The 20,469-nt window shown below is 40.3% G+C and overlaps 1 protein-coding gene across 2 annotated transcripts in view; it reads left to right on the top strand.

The window, feature by feature from the left end:
* PIEZO2 (piezo type mechanosensitive ion channel component 2) overlaps positions 1-16,922 on the top strand; it is a 291,112-nt gene extending 274,190 nt beyond the window's left edge. For both annotated transcript variants that reach the window (XM_040076457.2, XM_058422237.1), the window contains 11 exons: positions 109-256; positions 370-584; positions 2,331-2,489; positions 3,777-3,924; positions 6,393-6,581; positions 6,985-7,077; positions 8,187-8,359; positions 9,707-9,823; positions 12,204-12,283; positions 13,600-13,768; positions 14,641-16,922. In XM_040076457.2, the coding sequence (XP_039932391.1) occupies positions 109-256; positions 370-584; positions 2,331-2,489; positions 3,777-3,924; positions 6,393-6,581; positions 6,985-7,077; positions 8,187-8,359; positions 9,707-9,823; positions 12,204-12,283; positions 13,600-13,768; positions 14,641-14,893 (1,744 nt within the window). In that variant the 3' untranslated portion in view covers positions 14,894-16,922. The remainder of the gene's footprint in view (positions 1-108; positions 257-369; positions 585-2,330; positions 2,490-3,776; positions 3,925-6,392; positions 6,582-6,984; positions 7,078-8,186; positions 8,360-9,706; positions 9,824-12,203; positions 12,284-13,599; positions 13,769-14,640) is intronic.
* Positions 16,923-20,469: the final 3,547 nt, after the last annotated feature.

The raw sequence follows: 20,469 nt of genomic DNA, 5'->3' as shown, positions 1-20,469 counted from the left end.
TGTCAGAGGAGATCTTAGATACCTTTAAAAATGTTAATCATACTACCCTCAGCCTTTACTTTCGGAAGTGCAAGCTATGTGTTATTAAATGACATTGTGTTGTTTTAGGACTCTCCAGGTGTATGTGCCCATCAGACAGTTTTTCTACAACCTTATTCATCCAGACTACAGTGCAGTGACTGATGTGTACGTGCTGATGTTCCTCGCAGATACCGTGGACTTCATCATCATCGTGTTTGGATTTTGGGCTTTTGGGGTACGTCACAGAGGCATCTCTCTGTAAATCCTCAGCAGGATTTACGTGCTGTAGATGCCAAACGTTGTCCAAGTGTCCTTTTTCCTTGACCACCCTTATATTTTGCTTTTCAGAAACATTCTGCTGCAGCAGATATCACTTCTTCATTATCAGAAGACCAGGTCCCAGAGGCATTTTTGGTGATGGTGCTCATTCAGTTTGGTACCATGGTGGTAGATCGAGCACTGTACCTCAAAAAGACTGTCATGGGAAAAGTCATCTTCCAGGTCATCCTTGTTTTCGGCATACATTTCTGGATGTTCTTTATCTTGCCTGGAGTGACAGAAAGGTATAAGCCTTATAAAAAAACAATATGGGTGGAATACTGATGCTCTACCAAGTTCTCTGTATTTAAATTGGAGATGTTTATAGCTAGGCTTTGGAATCATGATCAAGTTTCTTCTTTGCCTCATTTCTAAGCAGAAAGTTGGAATGCATTTCCACAGCAGTAACTGTGGCCAATATAAGTTTGAGAAAGAATTAGTTATATATGTACAGAAATATTCTCAGTTTAGGCCAAAATGCCAGCAGGTGAAAGAGAAATTGCCTGTAATTGAGTGATTAGAGCCTTCAACTGAGACAATGTTGATCTCTAATCCAATTCCCTGCTCCCAAGACTGCTGCATGCTGCTTTAGAAGAAAGAGCAAGTAAAAAATGTCTCCCTCAGAGTAACTTATAACTTAGCACTTTCCTGAAATGTGTGAACTGTAGATTTAAATCTTCTTAAACTGAGGAATGGTTAAAATATGTGTCTGTTCTGAAGAGCAAATGTCTCCTCTTGTGCTCTTGCCACTTGGCTCTGGAGGTGGTCACACGCTGCATGAAATTTTGTGTCACATACTTGGTCAAGCTCACTCCCAAATCTAACATTAGTCATTTCATGGCACAGGGCACTGACCACCGCAGTCTGCAGAGCAGGAGTGTTAAGGTTCCCTCCCTAATGTTTGGCTAACTCCCCTCTTCCTGCTTGAAGCTGCCATGAAGTATTTCCCTCACTCCATTGAGGACTCCACTGTCCATGGAAATTGAGTGCGTCACCTAGGCACATTACACTACATTAACAGTCAAGTTATTTTACTGGGGAAAAAAAATAGGTTTATTGTGTAAAGGGAGACTGAAAAATCTCACTTTCTGTCAAAAAGAAAGTACAGTAGCAACTGTGGCCAAATTGGAAAAAAAGGCAAAAAATCAATTTTCAAATGGGTCTCTTATCTACTGCACATTGAGGGTTGTTATGAAATAAAATAATTTTGACTTTATGCTTTTGGGAAACCTATATCAAGTTGTTAATCTCAAATCTGCATCTGAAACATCCTGTATTCCTTCTACGTGAGAGTAGAACCCCCTGCAAATTTCCTAATTAAAATACTTCTGTGGGATTTAATTGAAAATATTGGGTTATGGCTGGCTGACAAATCCTGTCCATCATGAGGCATCTGCTGCAGATCCACTGTGCTATTGAATAACAACCAGAATGGCACAAATGAGGAGAGGCTGGTGGTTAGTTCAGTCTGGAGAAGAGAAAGTGAAGAGCTGTCTGAACTATTTATTGGGATAAGACTTGAGTCAAGCAGGGAAGGACGGAAAATATTTTCAGAGGTCACTCCATCTTAAATTCCTGTATGAGGTGCATTCATGAACACAAGTAGACACTAAAGCTGCCTTGATTGAGCCCCTACCCAGGTCTCACAGACGGCTGAGCCATCATGGGGGCCAAGGAAGACTGGTCTGCGTTGGGCAACAAGGGACCCTCAGCATTCAGAGGGAGAGGGCACTGCCCATAGCCTTCACTCTTTGGGAAGACTATTCCCAGTCTCTCCCCTGTGACCCTGAGGTGGCAGTGGATGCTGGCTTTAGACTTTTTCATTCAGTGTCTTTCCAACACTCTTTTAACCCTACCATGGGGTCAGCAACAAGGCCTTTTCACAGGACCTCAGGAAGGGGAAACCGCCAGGAGCAAAAAAACCATTTCAAGCTAATTTGATCATACACAGATACAAAGCTCATTGTTTTCCTTTATCTTTTCCTCTGCAGGAAATTTAGCCAGAACACAGTTGCCCAGCTCTGGTATTTTGTGAAATGTGTTTATTTTGGCTTATCGGCTTATCAGATACGCTGCGGATATCCAACTCGTGTTCTTGGCAACTTCCTCACAAAAAGTTATAACTATGTCAACCTGTTCTTATTTCAAGGGTAAGCATAGACTTGCTGCCTTTCATCTTTCTTTTGTGTAATAAGGATCTGCTATAGTGAAATGCTGGGGTTATTCATGACTTTTCTTCACAGGCTGCTGGAAATAAGACAGTAAATTTTGCAAAGCACACTCTGTATATGCCACATGTCCCCTGTAGTCCACAAGAAAAAAGAAAAATCTGTTTCTGGAAGGCAGACTTCATAAAATTCCATCTCTGAGTCTGAAACAAAAAGCCTGATATACCAGTCAGCCATTCAGTCCCCTATGAAATAGACGTTTTTAACACTTCTAAGAAAACACCTTTGTGAACAGAAACAGGGGCTACACATTGTGCTAGAAAACAGGTAATGTAATTCATTCTTCAGCCCTAAAAATTAGTAAGGTGTCAAATCCCAAAGAGACCTTTGGAGCAGGTCTACCTGCTCGACCTCAGCAGGTGAAAGGAATAGAGTGAAAGACAACACACCTGAGAAACAAGAACTTAAAAATAAGCACCGAAAAAAGAAGTTTGCTTTGAGAAGTGTTGCACATTTGAAATTCTTTGAGAGTTCAGGGTGTTAGGGCAAGGAACAGGCACAGCATCACCTCATAGTGAAAGGTGGTTTTACACAGGTGGCCTTGTGATTAAGCCAGTTTGAAGCACATGTGTATTTCACAGAAAAACATTGAATCATTTCAGCCTTTTCGCAGTGTTTGCAGTATGGGCTTCTTGCATTCCAAGGAAAAGTTACAGAAGAAAGCTTTCCTCACATGAAATACTCTGTAAGACGTGGCTGATAGGAAAAGTGTGGGACTAGGAAAGGGAATGATGTCCTTTGAACAGCTGCTTTTTGCATGTTGATTTCCTGTTGATTCCCACCTCCTGCTGTTTAATCCTGAGTCACAAAGCCCAGTTTCATATGCAGTAGAGGGCTGCCCACCTACTGCAAAGATGCCATGCAACACTTTGTGTAAGGAGGTATAAAATTAATCCCACCATCCTGTAGAAAACCTGTGCTCCTCTCCCAGGTCAGAGGAATCTAGAAAATCTTGTACTATTCCATCACTGGATCAATCACAATTATAGACATAATGAGGCATAAGCATGTTTATGGCCTACCAAGAATATCTAGAGTAACACAAGCTATGGCAATTTCAGGATGTGATTGTATTTGTGTTTCCAGAATCCCCATATAAGCTCTTTTCACATTGTCTTAATTCTCCCTCTTGTCATATATACTCTTGCTGTGCTTGTTTGATGTGACGCCTCTGTTTCTGACAAGTTAACTGCTGTGGTCTCCCTTCAGGTTCCGCCTAGTTCCATTTTTGACTGAGCTGAGAGCAGTAATGGACTGGGTTTGGACTGATACCACTCTCAGTCTTTCCAGCTGGATCTGTGTTGAAGATATCTATGCCCATATATTCATCCTGAAGTGTTGGCGAGAGTCAGAAAAAGTAAGGAAACCCCATATGAGTGATTCAGGCCTTCTCTCCCCCATGCAGAAGGGAAGAGGAATAATCATGAGTCCCTAAATAATTGAGGAATCCACCATATAAAGTTTGTTGGAAGATATGCCTGGAACTTGTGTTCAGAAATACTCAGGCTGTTGGGTACTTTACATTAGCTGGCAGCCGCCACAAATGAAATTTCAAATGGCTTCTCTTTTGTGCCCAGCTGATTTTTCCACCATTAACATGAACTCCACAAGCATGTGCACGCTGGCTTAATTGCATGCCTGGGTTTCAAGGCTGGGGTTGGAAGTCCTGGTATTCACACAGTCTCACACACAGCTAAATGAGTAACCTGGAGTGGCAGGGAAGCTGCAGCTGATGAGAAGGGTCAGTAGAAGGAAGAGCTCTCGCCCCACAGTGTAGGTCCCAGGGACACCAGGTTCATGTAACTGCCGAGGGAACTCAGCTGGCTCCTTTATCTCAGGAGAGTCCCTGCACATCCAGAACTGAACTGCAGGCCAGATAAACCCACCACCATTTGTCTGACTGAAATTTCACTCTCTTTAAATCATTTAAGCTTCAGTTCAAATTAAACTTGCAAATTCTGGATTCTTTATAACTGCTATAAAGATTGTAACCATATGCTTGCTTATTTTGCCAATTTGAAAAAGAAATCAAACATTATTTTAAGAGTGACCAAACCAGTCAGAAATTCTACATCTGCATTGAAATGGATTTATTTTTAAGTGTTTCTGACGTATTTCTACTTTTATTGTAGTCCTGTCTCTTAATGGCAATTACTTTCTAAGTATGTCACTTAGATTAACTCATAGCTAAAGTGCACACAAATCTTGCATATAGCCTTTTTCTCTCAGACTCCCACTTCTGCCATGAATGGAAGGAGTTCTGAAGAACTTCAGGAGCAGGGGAAGTAATAACCCAGCTCTACTTTGACTCTTCATCTCACTGCATTTTTTTATGCTACAATTCACACGATGTGTAACAGAGATCTGACATAGGAATGTTTCCATGTCTAAGCTGGCATGTAGGTCCTAATGCCATACAGCAAAATAACTGCGCCATGACTTTACGAGTGTTGTTCAAGGTACTTTGCTTCTCTCTCTCTCTCTCACTGAGTGATATGGCTAAGTACTTGGACTGCTAGACTCTCTCTGAGATGTTCTGTAACATCATAAAAGGTGCCTGAACTAATCTCATGCAGACAAATAATATACCCCTGCTGATCCTGATATTTCATATTTTAATGAAAACAGTATTCTGTAGCATGAGACAAATGACTTGATACACTGCTTTTGAAAAGTAAATAATTGGTTTTAAATGTAGCATTGTATTACAAATTTAATATTCTCATAGGGCTTTATGGATGCATGTTGCAAAGCAAGAACAATTTGCAGAAAGCCAGATTCCTGGTGTGTTTGAGGTGCAGTGCAGTACAGTGCATTTTTATTTTGCACATGTGGTATGCAGCGCATGGAGGACAGGCTGCTAAACACCCCGAAGTTAAACCCTGTAAGAGAATTACACCAAAATTAATTCCAGTGAAACTAAGACTGTTTACAGGATGGTGAAAGTATTAAGAGTATTCAGTCATGTGACAAATAACAGAGGACAGGAATTACAGGCAAGGCAGAACAGACATGCCATGTGATCTGCTTTGAAGGGAGAAGAAAAGCAGTCACATTTGTCCTCAGAAGCTAATAAAGAGGAGGATGCTACATGACCAATATCCAGATTTTAGGGAGGACAACAAAATTTTAAACATCAATTAATTGGAGTTGGTGTGAAATTCACTAGAAACAGATTGGATCAAGCCTGTGAACTCTTAGAAATACTGTAAATGAGGTGTGAAATGAATGTGGAGGTAGTGCAATATCAGTGAACCATTTTCCTGCTCCCTCCATCCCCCACAATATACAGTTTGCAGCATTTCAAGACCTATGAGAGGAAGTCTGCCTTAAAGAGTTTTGAGATAAAACTTTTTGGAAGTTCAAGAAAGTGGATCACTCACAAAAGCAGTTTTTGGAACAAACTGTTATATCACTGCTTTTGCTATTGTTTTATATTTTGTTCTTGTGAGTTCATGCTTGCACTTGGACAAAAAAAAAAAAAAAGAAAAAAGAATCTAATTATCCTAAATTCTTAGGATATATAATATACCTAAATTTTTTATTCTTTATGGTTGTGAAGAATCAAAATCACAGAGGTTTACAATATTTTTCACACTGGACACACACTTCGGGTTCATTTGACACTTTTCTCTGTTGTCATCAGAAATTGGGTGTCTGGGCAGGTTTGGCTAAAAAAAATCTCAAAATAGCTGGCCTGACATGGGGTAGCACATTACCACAAGAGGTGGGAAGCCTTAAGATCATTATATATTCACCCATCAAATCATATGAAGTGTACTTTTAACAGAAGAGATGTTACCATACTGCTGTTTGCTTTTTCAGAGATATCCCCAACCAAGAGGCCAGAAGAAAAAGAAAGTTGTGAAGTATGGAATGGGTGGCATGATTATCGTCTTGCTGATTTGTATTGTCTGGTTCCCACTGCTCTTCATGTCTTTAATCAAATCTGTTGCAGGCATCACCAACAAGCCTCTAGATGTATCAATCACAATAACTCTAGGAGGTTATCAGGTAAAAAAGAAGAAACACTAAAAGCAAAACTCCTTTTTGCATTTTATTTCCTTGTACTATTTCTTCTTCCTTTCATTGAATTGAACTCTCCTGCTTTATGCAAGGTACCTGTCAAGCTTCCACGAATGACCCCTTTTGGGTTTAAAAATATGTTAGTTTATCACTCATGTGAAATATTAATTTTCAAGTTAAAACCAGACTCTACTGGCAGTGGAAACCGAATAAATTATCCTACAGGTCGACATGGTGGATATAAGATAATTGTACGTAGCTTGCATCTCAGTGGAATGAGATTATAACATTGTCTTGTTGAGTTGAGTGACATAATTGTCTTGGGCTGTGATGCACAGGAGGCCGTAGTGTGCATGTAAATGTGATAAGCATGTCTTCTTTTGTTTCCCAGCCTATTTTTACCATGAGTGCCCAGCAGAATCAGCTCAAAAGTTTGGATCCGAATGAGTTCAATGAATTTCTGAGAAGCTATAGGGGTGACACTGTAAGTGAAAGTAGAATAACTCATTACTTAAAAATGTGTGCATGTTTCAATGGAGGCCTCTTGTGAGTTTCGTTTGTGTAGTTATAAGTGGTCATCAGTGCTGTCATCAGTTGGAAGATATTTCTATATAGAGGATTTGCATGAATAAAGGTTCAGACACGCCATTTGTCAGGACAAGGCTGGGTTATGGTGAGACAACTTCCATTAATGTAGACATCTTTGCACAAAATCCTGGAAGACAGAAACCCTAGTTGTCCTGTAGTCTGAATAAAACCCTCCCCTCTAAATGACACAAACCTTCAGGAAATGTGACACTGTTTGTGTACTGCCAAAGAAAACATTCTGTGGAGATAAAACAGTGTCTTAGTCACTTCTAGGCCCCATGCTCCTTCCTAGAGCACACATTTTCTACCTTCCAGTGAGGAATGGTGGTGCTGTCAAAAGAAAGTATGCATAGCCTAGAAATGTTTTGACATTAAAATGTCAAAACAAAAGCATTTAAGCATAGTCTCAGTGTTTCATCGAGCAACACACCCAGTTTTCACGTTTCTACAGGAAAAGGACTAGTAATTAGTAGGAGCTGTTGTATTGCTAATGTAACTGGTATTTGATCAGTTATAATTTTAAAAGAAGTGTTTGCTACTAGCCCATTAAAGAATTTGATACTATAATTTGATATTGGGTCCTAACTAATAGCCCATGTATAATAGCACTAATATTGTAACCTAGATCCATTTGGAAGTTACAAGATTCTAGTTGCTTTATCCTTTGCAGAGACTTTTCTATGCAGAAAGATACTTAATAAAAGACAGAGTAAAATTTTAACTCGAGTTTAAATAGCCTCTACAGAGTTTACTTCATGAACTTTCAGACTCACTTCGGCCAACATGGCCATCAAACAGTGAGGCCATTTTTGTTTTGCCTTTTTAGTTTGGCTGTACTTTGTTGATTCCCCTTCCTATCTCAAGCCCCATTTGGTACCTGAGGAAAACAATCAGTGCACACCACTGCTCTTACAATTAAACAAATCTCTCTGACTGGGAAATGTGGCTCTGTGTCTTGTGAATATCACTGCACTGAAATGTTCTTTTCCTCTTCTGCACCTACAGGCTGCTTTGCAGTTTCTAGAGGGCTATGCACGGGAAGATATAACTCGAGCAGATCTGGAGGGAAATTCAAACTCTTTATGGACCATCAGCCCTCCCAGCAGACAAAAAATGATACAGGGACTTCTAGACTTTGATGCTGATTTCACTTTAGTTATTTCATGGACCATTCAGAGGTAATTAAACAAAGTTATTATGAGGGGGATGGATCATTTGCCAAGCATTACCTCAGTAGAACAGTTTTACACTGCATTTTTGGTTTAGATTTTTAGCAAATTCTGTTGTATGGCAAAGTAAAAAACTGAGAGTAGGAGGGAGAGAGACAGAGAGAAGTGACTTTCGTTCACCCATGAAAACATTTGTTGCCTGTAGTTCTGAAAAAATAAAAAGTGGAGCCACTGCCATGTAGATTATTTAAAATGTCCAGGTGGAATTTTTAATGGGATTTGACAGGAAGGAAGAAAAAGTAAGAATATTTTAGTCAGTTTTAGATGGTGATGTTCCAATGAACTGCCCTTAACAACAACCTTCCTAACATTTATGGAAAGTAAATACTTAGACCCAGTTAAGGCAGAAAACCTACGAGGAGATACAAACAGAAGTTCTTGGTCCTCTTATTAAGGGAGTCTGGAAGTGAGGCAAACTATTTTTATGTGCAAATACCATAACAATGGCACAGATCCATATTGTTGAGACCTTTGCGTGCTCACATGAGATTTCTTTGGTGCCAGTGAGCTAACTTTACGCTGAAGTTTTTGAAAAAGACAACCTAAAGTTGTTGCGCTCAGGCTAGAGCACACCCAGCCATTTGCTGCCTACTGGTTGCCAGATGGGGTTCCTGTCATAACTCTGTAGAAATGAAGTTCCTTTGCAGCTTCCATATTTACATGTTTCCTTGGAAGTAGAAGCTGGATTGTTGTAAGACTATGCACCAGAAGCAGGTCAGCTGAATCACTGTGGGAGCTCTGAACATGCTGGGTTCGTTCTTCCACAGTCAGAAATAGGCTTGTAATGAATCTGCACACTCAATTCAACTTTATTTGACATTCCCCCCCTCCCCCCCATTATTTTCCTGGAAGAAATTACTATTACTAGAGACTATTAGCTAGTGAATTACGTCACTCCATCATATCTGAGCCTTACATTAATTTTTAGTACTGCTACTCTGTTTGCCCCTATGCTTTCATAGCTACAACCATTCATACCTTAGTGGAAAGTGACATTTTCCACCCTCAAACTGTATCTTGTGGGTTATGCTGTGAATGTGAATGACTGGAAGTGTTATAGATTTACCACAGTGACCTTCTACTTAACTGCTGGCTTTCATCTAGGCCAGGAGGCCACAAGAAGCAGTGAGGTGGGTCTGTTGTGTCACAGAGGCAGCATACACACTTTGTGCCTTCGCACGTCATCTGCTGTGGGTGTTTCTCTGCAATTCCCAGCAGCCCAGGAGCTGTCTCACCCAGCTTGGGATATCCTCTTGTTGTAGGTTGTCAATGCGTTTTCCCTTTTACTTACAACAGAAATCTCTCCCTTGGTGCCAAAGCTGAAATAGCGTCAGATAAACTTACCTTTACACTGAAAAACCATACCAGAAAAGATATTGCTACAATGATGGCTGGAAATGAACCGGAAAAGGTGTAAGTTGTTTCCTTTTTCTATTTATATGCACACTTTCCCCTTTGAAGCCTGATTTCCTAAGGTGGTCAAGCTTGTGCAAATGTTTTATTTGTCGGCCCATCTATCCCCCTCTAATAACAGATGCCAACAGCACTGAAGCCAAGTAATGGTAACATTAAAGGGGAAAACTTGTTTCCTATTATAAATGTAGGCTGAGAGGACCATGAACACTGGATCATCAACAACAAGCATGGTGAAGCTATTAGTAACTTTTCTTTGATTTATTGGATAAGCACAAATTCAGTATATTCACAGTTCAACTCGCCTTTGAGTTACATCAGTTCAGCTTGATTTGAGGATGTTGTATTGGATATTGTTTTGATATTTTTTTGCTGTTCTAAATAACCAACCAGACTGTATCTCACATTGTTACTCTCGAATAGTACTAGGCAAGGAAGTGTTAAATCACTGTGGTCAAAGGGCAACGTCTGTGGTCGTTCCTGACATCAGATCTTTTCCTGTGATGGAAATTCACAAGGCATGCTCTTCATATGAATATCTAACATTGTTCTACAGATACAGCCTTATGGCATTAACAGCAGTGGTGACTCCTTTTAGATCTGAAAAGAGTCTGGCTCGTCCTCTTCCTCTTTCACCTTCTCTCTTGGGATTACTTTACAGTAGTAATTTCTAAGCACTGCTAAGACAACACATCACCCCTTAAGGTCGCTTGATCTGGTTTGTGGCCACAAGAGTTGAAAAGTTCAAGCTGAGAACTGTTACCCTGGTTTTTCTGAGTTTCTTTATTAGCCTTTTGATTTTCTTAAATGGAGTCAGATCTTTTAGTTACTGTAGAATATTAGAGCAGTTTTCTACCTTTCCCACAGAAGTAATATAAAAAAATCCTTTGTTTTTCATTCTCTGTCCTTTGTTTGCATATTTCTAACCTGAAAACAATTGTAACTGACAATTCGTCTGGCCACTGAGGCTGAGGGGTGGAAACCCCAAAAAGCCAATCTTCTGCTAGACCCTCAAATGTATAAAAAGTAAAAGAATAAACAAAGGGGTCTCTTCTTCTCTCGGCTTTCAGCTGTGAGCTGGGATCGGAAGGACCTCTGCCTTGCGAAATCTCGTCTGCGTGTGACTGCTTTGTGTGTCTCTGTGACATCGAACAACTGGGATTGTGAAAAGTCTGAGATGTTCTTATTTGTTAGAAACGTAGAAATTAATTTGCCTTTTCTGTGCACACCTGTTTTTCTGCACCCACGCACACTTGTACATCCAAACCGACTGCTATTGCACATGTGATCACTGCCCTTTAAAAATACTTGATACCTCTTTTCTGCTGTGTGAAGATACAGCAATATTTCCAAAGGTGATGTAGGGCCACAGAGGGTAGATTTTTCTCATTTGTGAGAAGGAGTAATTCATTCATAATTCTCTCTTTGCAGGAGGCAAGCAAGAACATAGACTATATAGCTGCATTTGCCTGTCCTGCAGTACTTTTGTAGATTTAAGGTTTTTTCACTTGGTCATAAAGGAAAAATAGTTGTGATAGCTATTAGCCAGATACATCAGCAGGGAGCTTTCTGCCACCAGTCTGCTGGGACATTTTAGCTGCTGAGCTCTCACCTTTTCTTGGACCTGCTGGAGTGATCAGAAGGGATTTTTGATTGGCCACCCTTGTTCTTCCTCAGCCTGGTGTATGCAATGTAGCTAAATGTCACAGGATTTCTCTGAGAGCTCCTGTTCCCTGGAATTTTTCAGTCATTTGAGGAAAATATGAGGACAGTGTCTCTGCTTTTAATGAAATATGCCTCCTTCTAGATACTGGTAATTATTCCCACTCAAGATGATTTGATTTCAAGTCCAGTGGAAGAACTTTTACAAACATCTTTCTTTCTAAGTTTGAAATCCTCCTAAAAGCTGCAGAAATATTTCCCAATGAAAAATTCTGGCAAAAATTCTCACTCTTTTCAGGCATTATTGTCAAAACACCTTGCAATTCTGAAGTAATAGCTGTGCTCACCACATATTTTTCTAGCTTGTTTACTATTGGGGATGTGCTTCCTTTATTATGCGCTTTATAGCTAACTATAAAAGCAGCTTTTTTAGAAAGGGAGACAAATATAAAGTCTACATTTCTTGCAAACATACATGTCCCAGGTGTGTGGAGTTCATGGTGTGTGAATGGGGACGTTATGGATGGAACTATCTGCTGAAGTTCTGAAAAAACATAGCTGAGAAATCCAGCTAATTTTCAGATGAGACATCTGAACACTATAAAGTCATAACTTAAGACAAGAATTACTGAGAACTGTATATAGCACTGTTAGGTATTCCTAAATTATTTTAGAGGTATAAAAATATGAAATATTTGATTTTTCATTTTTTTTCCAGGACATTAGAGGAAGTTTACCCATACTACATCAAGGCTCCAAGTGATTCTCTGGCAAAACCCATAAAGCAGCTATTGAGAGGTATGTGTCTAGACCATGGAAAACAGAGTATGGTTTAAAGAAGTGCAAGGCAGCACTCACACTTGTACATTCACTGTTGTTATGGGGCACTTCAGTCTGAAATGCACTTACAATGGTTTTTACTTGGTGTCTGCAGCCTTGAGGAGAGATAAGGTAACACAGTATAAGGCAGAAAATGCATCTCCATTTATTTTAGCTTTGGATTTAATAGTAAGGTCTCTAAAGATTAAGTCTGTCTCCTTCCCTTCAAGTCTGCTTTAAGAACTGTTTTCCTTTGTTTTATGTGTAAGTGAAAACAAGTTTCACTTCTCCACATCTCCCTGCGACCTTACTGTGAAAAGTCAGTAGCGTTGCATGTCTGCAAATGTGGCTCCTCAGCTTAAGTAATGACACAGCATTATTTTTATTTTTTTTAAGCTATTCCTTCCTTATTGGCTACAAAGAATCCACTTTAAATAACTGATTGAATTTCAGAGTGCTATTACCCAATCAGAATCCATATAGGAACTCACAGACATACAGAATACGTGCACCACGCACATACAGATGTGTGAAAAACCTCTTGGGTTGGAATGGTAGGAACAAGTCTTTATCTAAGAGCAATTTTCTCAATAGAGGCTAAATTTGGATCTTGGATGTAATAGTAGTAGTTCTATCTAGTATGTTCTTGTCAAGGTTCATCAAGAAAAATCAGTTCTTGAGGCTGAACCCAGCTCTGAGAGTAGCAATAAGTTATGAGTGCTTCACTGTCATTGTTCAGGTCCCTAATTTGAGTTTCTCCAGAAGGGCTTTAATGTATACACTGCTAATGTACACTCAGGAGGACCAGAGTTCATCTCCTGTCTGTGTGATCAGTATGGATAAAACAGGAGAGCATCCTTTTTTTGATACAAGAAAATAGTATCTTTCATATAAGACATAAATGGTTTAGGGTGATAGTTTCACTTTGAGATAAGAAGCTGACTGCTACCCTTCCAGGTTAAATGTTCAGGCTTGAAATGCAGACATGATGAGTGCTATTGATATTCTGGCCTGAAAATACCAGAATTATTTCACAGATGTCGGGGAGAGCATGTAGGTGAAATCAAATATTTTATATATTTAATGTAGATTCAGATAAGATTTGCAGAATAAAAAACACAGAAGTTTGGGGTTTATACTTCTCTATACAGAAATAATGTAAAATTGAGTTAGAAGAATTCTGCTTCTGCATTGCTCAGTCATTTTATAATGCAGATGTTTGAAGTATCTGTCTCAAAACATTTGATTTTTGCAATTCTTATTGTATATGTATGAAAATTTCTTCTTTTCAATAGACTGCAAGTGGGAAAATATTACAGTTTCCCTTGTCAAAAATACATCTGAAGAGTGGTGGGTTTTGAATCAGCTTGGAAAAAGACATAAAACGCCTCACGAGAGTCTTGAACTCTTCATATTCAGTGATAAAGTCAGTCCACCGAGCCTTGGATTCTTGGCTGGTTATGGGTAAGAAGAAACCTTTACATAAAATTAAATAAAGTACATAAGGTAGAAGTAGGGGTGACTTTATTTGCTGATTTGGGGGGTTATTTCTTTGTTGTTGTTGTAGTGTTTGAACATTACAACATTTTGAAAAGGGTTTTCCTGAGATTTTCAAATCCATGTCTATTAATATTATCTATAGAAGGATTAATATTTGGAAGGTTAGTATTACCCCTGATAACTGCACTCCAGTGGGAATAAAAACAGAAGCGCCCTTCACACCAATTTCCAACTGAAGAGAAATAATTCAAAATATGTTAGTTTATCTGCAGATCAAGTTCTGCCCGAACTCTGCCTGGTTTTGGTGACCTTCTCAATCTTGTAGCCAGGACCCTGGGTGTGACAAAGTTATGAAATACATCACCATGGACAGAGGAAGGCAGGAGATTAAGCATTCCCAGGAGATACACCCTTCTGGTAGGATTTTGGAGAAGCCCCCTTGGAAAGATTATTGGGGGGACGAGCAAATGTTAGTTTATCGCCAGAACGTACCTTAATAAAAAAATATTAGATATGAAACCTGGCAGGTTATTTGCCTTTAGCAGCCAGCTGCTGTCAGATTTTCAGTTGTGACTTCCAAGCTGTAGCAGGCAGGACATGTGACCATCAGCAAGTGGGGTTAAACAATTTAGGTCTGCAGCTTCAGCTGTTCCAGATTTGTGAGGTGTTGGAAGAGATCTTCTTTTCTTTCATCCTGTGGCACAGCAGAAACGATACCCTAATTAGAAATTGATGTTCACCCTGACAGACTACAGTCAGCCATGTAGATGAGCTTCCTCACACTTGGCTGCCCTTTGACGAGGCACAACTTAAACTCTTCCTTTCTTTCTTTTCAGCATTATGGGACTATACGCCTCAGTTGTCCTGGTGATAGGGAAGTTCGTCCGTGAATTTTTCAGTGGGATCTCTCACTCCATCATGTTTGAGGAGCTACCCAATGTAGACCGTATCCTGAAGCTGTGTACTGACATTTTCCTAGTGCGAGAGACTGGAGAACTGGAACTAGAAGAAGACCTGTATGCCAAGCTAATATTCCTGTATCGCTCACCAGAGACTATGATCAAGTGGACTAGGGAAAAAACTAATTGATCTTTTTGGCATCACATTGCAAATCAAGTTGGTTAAATCTGAATTTTAAAGGAAAAATTAAAAAAGCACAATATTCTCTTAAGAGCTAAGCCTTTTATAGTTGGGTAGCAATGATTTTTCACGGAAGGAATCCTGGAAGCTACGGCCTTAGGAATCCATGCTGCCTTTCAAATTAAGGATCAAGAGTGAAGAAGGTTGAATGATTTGTTGTTTTTAATGTGCCACTCCTCTACAATCTGGGGACTGCTTTTTAATTTAATCAGCAAAAAGTTTGCATCTTTGTCTGGCTAATTTAATTTTCCAGACAACCATTACAACTTAGAGAGAAACTAAAGGAGTGAACCCACAGATGACTCCAGTGTTACCTTCTTAATCCTTTCTGGAGCCACACAGTTTGGATTGTGCAATATGCTGTTGTACATCACTGACTTTCAAGATACAGTAATGGGACACTGACGAGCCTTCAGGACACCCAGCACCCAGGGCCACACTGGGAACTGAAGACATTCTAGCCATACCCATTTGTAGAAAAGCAGAGGTTTTGATGTACAAAGGACACTGTGGACAGGCCTCTGTCAGCAAAAAGAAAACAAGTAACAATCTCTTGAAATGCCTTATTTTATTTGTACAGTCACAGGAGACATTTCCACCAAACATCAATGACTTTTCTCAGGAAAAAGAAAAAGCAACTGAAACTTGACACTTCGTCAAGATTTACTAATGGCTAGAATAATTATGGTGAATTATGGGGTGTTCTGCTGGGCCATTCTCTTCAGCATTACTGCTTTCCATTGGATGAGAAAAGAAAGTGAAATCAATGACCTAATGAGCTACTTCATTTCTTATAGCCCTTTAAAGACTGAGTAGTGTGTGCTTCTCTCTGCTCCCCATGACATGCTTTTTCCCATTTCGATGATTTAAGGCAACTGTTGTTTTGCTGTTAGCTGATATTCTTCTTCCAGTGTTTCAGGTATACGAAAATGTTTACATATTCCAAGTTACATTTTTACATCTGAGACGGGTTTTGGTTTTTTTTTTAAGTTCCCAAATATAGACATACTTATGAGCTTAAGAAATGCCCTTTTTTAAAAAATTGATATTATTAGTGAAACAAATTGCTCATTAGAAAACATTGCAGCATGAAAATTTACAATAGCAATGTATGTTTCTTTCCACGTTAAAAAAAACACCACCAAAAACTGAGGGAAAAATATCATTGAGTGGGTAGGGTATGTTAAAAGGATATGCTTGTCATTTTGATTCAGTAATGACTTAAAATAAAGCACATGTTGCAAAGTCATTTTAGAAGTATTTTTTCCTCTGCCTTTTTACATGAAATGGGAAAAGTTTGACATTCTTCTTAATCTGTGACAAATAAATGTCTCTTTCTTGTAGTTAGCTGCTATTTATTATATGAATGATTAGTTAATCACCAGAAAGAAACTAACATAATTTGCTGGCACATTTTACTGCAGAACTTCATAAAACAGCACAACTAAATGAAGTTGAAACATAGTCTGCTGAGTGCTTCCATGACAAATGCTGTCACATCCATTCTATACTGTGAAAACTAACACTTTGAGCACCTTGACGTGCACAAAATAAAAATTGCTTCATGATATTGTAACAATAAAATAATTTGGTGACTGGAACTCACTGGAAGACAACCTGATTTCCTCTGAAGTGAAAAGGTGACTGGTCATACAGCCAGGCCGCATTCCCCCCTGGAAAGTTTTGATCCATTTATTTCGTAGGTCCTGTGAATGAAAATTGCAATGTACAGGGCAGCCCTGCCATAGCACTCAGGGACGCTAAAATGTCTTTTGTAGTTAGATGGATCCTCACCTGGGTGTTCAGTGATTTTAAGGAGACCAACATTGGAAGGAGAAGTGTGAAGGATGAAGTGTGTCTCTAAAGGTACCAGCCAGCAGAACCATGCTGGCCACGGTTGGTCCCGGCTCCCTTCCTGGTTCCTTCTCTTTAACAGACACTTCCTTTCTGTTAGGAAAAATCTGTTTTCAGAATGAGCTGTACACTTATTTGGGCTTTGCAAAAATGTGCTGCTCTTTCTTTAATGGATTGATCAAACTTTGAAAATAAAAGGATTCTTCTGTGGGTTTTTTTTTTTTTTTAATTTATTTATTTTTAAAACAGCCTATGGTCAAATCACTGATCTGGAGTGGCTGGCTACCTGCAGCAGGTGAGGAGTGTACCAGACCATCCTTTGAGCCCAGCTGTACAGATAAAGTTGAACTGGCTGCCAGTTTCCAGGGGCGTTCTAGCTGGTCGTTACTGGGACCAGTACCATCTAACATCTCTGTTAACATCCTGGAGGACACAACAGAGTGCCCTTTCAGCAGTGTGTGGACTTCACTGAACCTGGCTCTGGGGAGGTTTGCAATAACACAAGTGTGTCAGCTGCTCTGCTGGAGCATGGGCTGGGCAGTTGTAAGAGTATGGGCAGGACTTCCTTGAAAGGCAGACCTCAGCATGCTGGAGAAATTATCTGCCAGGTACTTTGTGACCTGAGGCAAATGCAGCAAAGTCCTGCCTCTGAGGCAGACTAACCTGTCACCACGACACACAAAGCAGCCACACGCAGACAAGAGGTTTCGCAGAGCAGAGGTTCCTCCGTCCAGCTCAAGGCTGAGACAGGGCGGAGAGAGAGTCTCCTTGTTTATTTCTTACTTTATATACATTTGTGGGTCTAGCAGAAGATTGACTTTTAGAGTTTTCACCTCTCAAGCCAACTGGCCAGACCAGCCGTCAGTTACAATTGTTTTCAGGTTAGAAATATGCAAACAAAGGACAGATAATGAAAAACAAAGGATTTTTTTATGTTACATCTGTGGGAAAAAGGTAGAACTGCTTCTAATATTGTACCATAGCTAAAAGATCTGACTCCATTTTATGAAAATTCAAAAGGCTATAAAAAACGCAGAAAAACCAGGGTAACGCTAACCCTTACAACAATTCAGAGTAGGTAGATGGGTTGGGAACAGCTTTAGAATAAAAAGAGACAAGACCAGAGGGGAACTGGAGTGTGCCCTTGAGGCAAAGGAAACCAACAGCATACTGGGCCATACTTACAGGATCACAGCTGAAAGTCAAGGTTAGTCCCCTCTATTCAGCACTTGTGAGACCACATCTGGAGAACTGCGTGGAGCTTTGGGGGCTCCAGTGAAAGAAAGACATTGACATACTGGACTGAGCAGGAAGCTGAGAGCACGGTATGTGAGGAGAGGTGGCAGGAGCTGGGCTTGTTCAGCCTTAAAACAGAGAAGTCCCACGGAAAAGTTTATTGGTGTGTACAGCTTCCTGATGGTGAGATACAGAAAAGGTGGAGCCAATCTCTGCAGAACTGCATGATATATCTGATTAAATAAAAGGAAAATCAGTTTTGCCATGAGGGCAGTCAAACACTGGAGCGAGTGCCCAGAGGAGATGTCAGATCCTCAACCTTGGAGGTTTCCAAAATCTGGCTGGTCAATCCCTGAGCAACCTGTTCTAAGTGGCCATGCTTCAGATTGTGGCTTTGATCTGAAACCTCCTGACATCCCTTTCAATCTGAATTATGTCCCGATTTTAGGATCCTGCCAGAGATGCAAAGTAATGTGCTGATGTGCTTTCTCAGTCTGTGGATGCATTAGCTCTCTTGTTCTACCCCTTAATAGTCCAGACATAACTCCTTAAAGCAGCAGGAGAAGGGAGTTCAGCTGCAGTTTGTTTTCCTTGGCCCTATTTAGAAACCCGCATGTGCTTACGCAGGCAGTGGTGTGAGTTTGTAAGTCAGAGCAAGGACAAGTGCTTTGACAACACACCCGGCTGTACCACCAGGCACCCCAGAATTCTCACTGAATTGTGTGTGACAAGGCAAAAGGTTTGGCTTGCACTTTTGTGTAATTAAGTCTTTCACAGTTTTCCCTGATTTGGTAAACTGGCTAATCCTGGGGTAATTAATGCAAATAGATAAATAGATAAATTAATATATAAAACTGTGGCTGCTCTGCCTGGCACTCTGTGCTATTTAAATGGGGTTTCTACTCTGGGTGCACATGGGCTATTTCAGATCAGGTTTTGTTGCTTCCTTCTTGAGGAAGGAAACCAGAGGAAATCTAATGCTTTATTAAAAGCTTGGGAAAACAAGAGAAAAGCAACCTGTGAGCATGCAATAGGAAAGGCAAATTCCTTGTTTAGTGGCCAAGGGAGCAGGACCTACAAGTGCAGTACAACCCTGGCCCATGGAACTGAAGGGCTACAGGGTTTTTTAGATTACATTAGCAGTTAAGGTGGGCACTTTAGACAGCAGAAAAGGAGCCAGAGAAGAAGTAAGTATTCAGAATCATTCAGCGAGACTCCTATGATTGAAGGAGCTCCTTCAATCCTGTGTTTCAAGTTGATAAAGTTCATGGTATGAGAAGTCATTCACACCATAACTTCAAGATTTGACTGAGGAAGGTGCTGCACAAGTAGCAAGCCATGCAAGGGACCACCAAATATCTCCTCTTGCTTCTCCTGGCCTGACAGGCACTTCCCAAGGCTAGTTCCACTGACTGCCATTTAGAATTATTATTAAAGCAGAAATCAAAGCCATCTTCTGCTATGAAGAAAATTAGTTGGAGAATGACTGATGACCAGGGAAACTGAGGACTTTCCTCTCTCAAGGGTAACTGGAGAAGTATTCATGTATGAAGGAAACTATCGTTGTCCCTCCTCAATATGCAGAAATTACTGATACACTTAACAAAATGCATAATAAATTAAAATACTAACCTTGTCCCATCCCAGGCTCTGGACTCATCAGATCGTAAGACCAAACCAGCATTGGTCATCTAGAGGGACACACATCACACACAGAGCTCAGATGTATCGTGACGATCTCTTCCTGCCTGTCCTCACCAGCAAGATCACACACAATCATTTTCTTGGTGTGGGGGGCCATAAATGAACATATGAGGATCCTCTCCCAGCGTAAAACTCTCAGTGCTGTGGCTCCAACCCAAACCTCCTTCAAAGGCTTTCATGAGGTCGTATCATTTTTCACAGGGAATATAGTCTTAGTGTGTGGAATCTGACACCTCCATAGGGCCTGAGGCAGCCCAGCTGTGCTGGATGTGCTGCATTGCTGGACACCAGCTAACGCCTGCTCTGCAACTTTAGCATTTTGCCTTGCATGTTCAAGTACATCAAACACACACATGCATGCACAGTGTGCATCTGTGCATGTGTGTGTGTCTCTCTCAGTTTTTCACAAGCAAAATTTTGCTGTATTAGCTCTCGTTAATGTTTCAAGCTGCTGCCTCCTGCAGCTCGTGCTGGGGCAGAAGAGGCAGCTGCCAGCAGACACAGACGTGACCGTCAGACTCCTGTAGCAAACTTTCAGGGAAAGCACATTTTTAATGTTATGGCAGCAAGAGTGAGGTAATGCAGTTAAAATATTTATGAACCCTTTCAGATGACATCTCCAAATACCCTGTAGAGTCTAAACTTTGGAGGTCAAGGCAGTGTATTAACTAGATATTCATCCAGCTATAAAATATTTTCCTTGTTCCAAACAATGCTGGGGACAGGAGGGA

Source organism: Hirundo rustica, chromosome 1, assembly GCF_015227805.2.
Source record: "Hirundo rustica isolate bHirRus1 chromosome 1, bHirRus1.pri.v3, whole genome shotgun sequence".
Taxonomy (NCBI): domain Eukaryota; kingdom Metazoa; phylum Chordata; class Aves; order Passeriformes; family Hirundinidae; genus Hirundo; species Hirundo rustica.
Note: the sequence above shows the minus strand (reverse complement) of the source record. Positions and strands in the feature narration are given on the sequence as shown.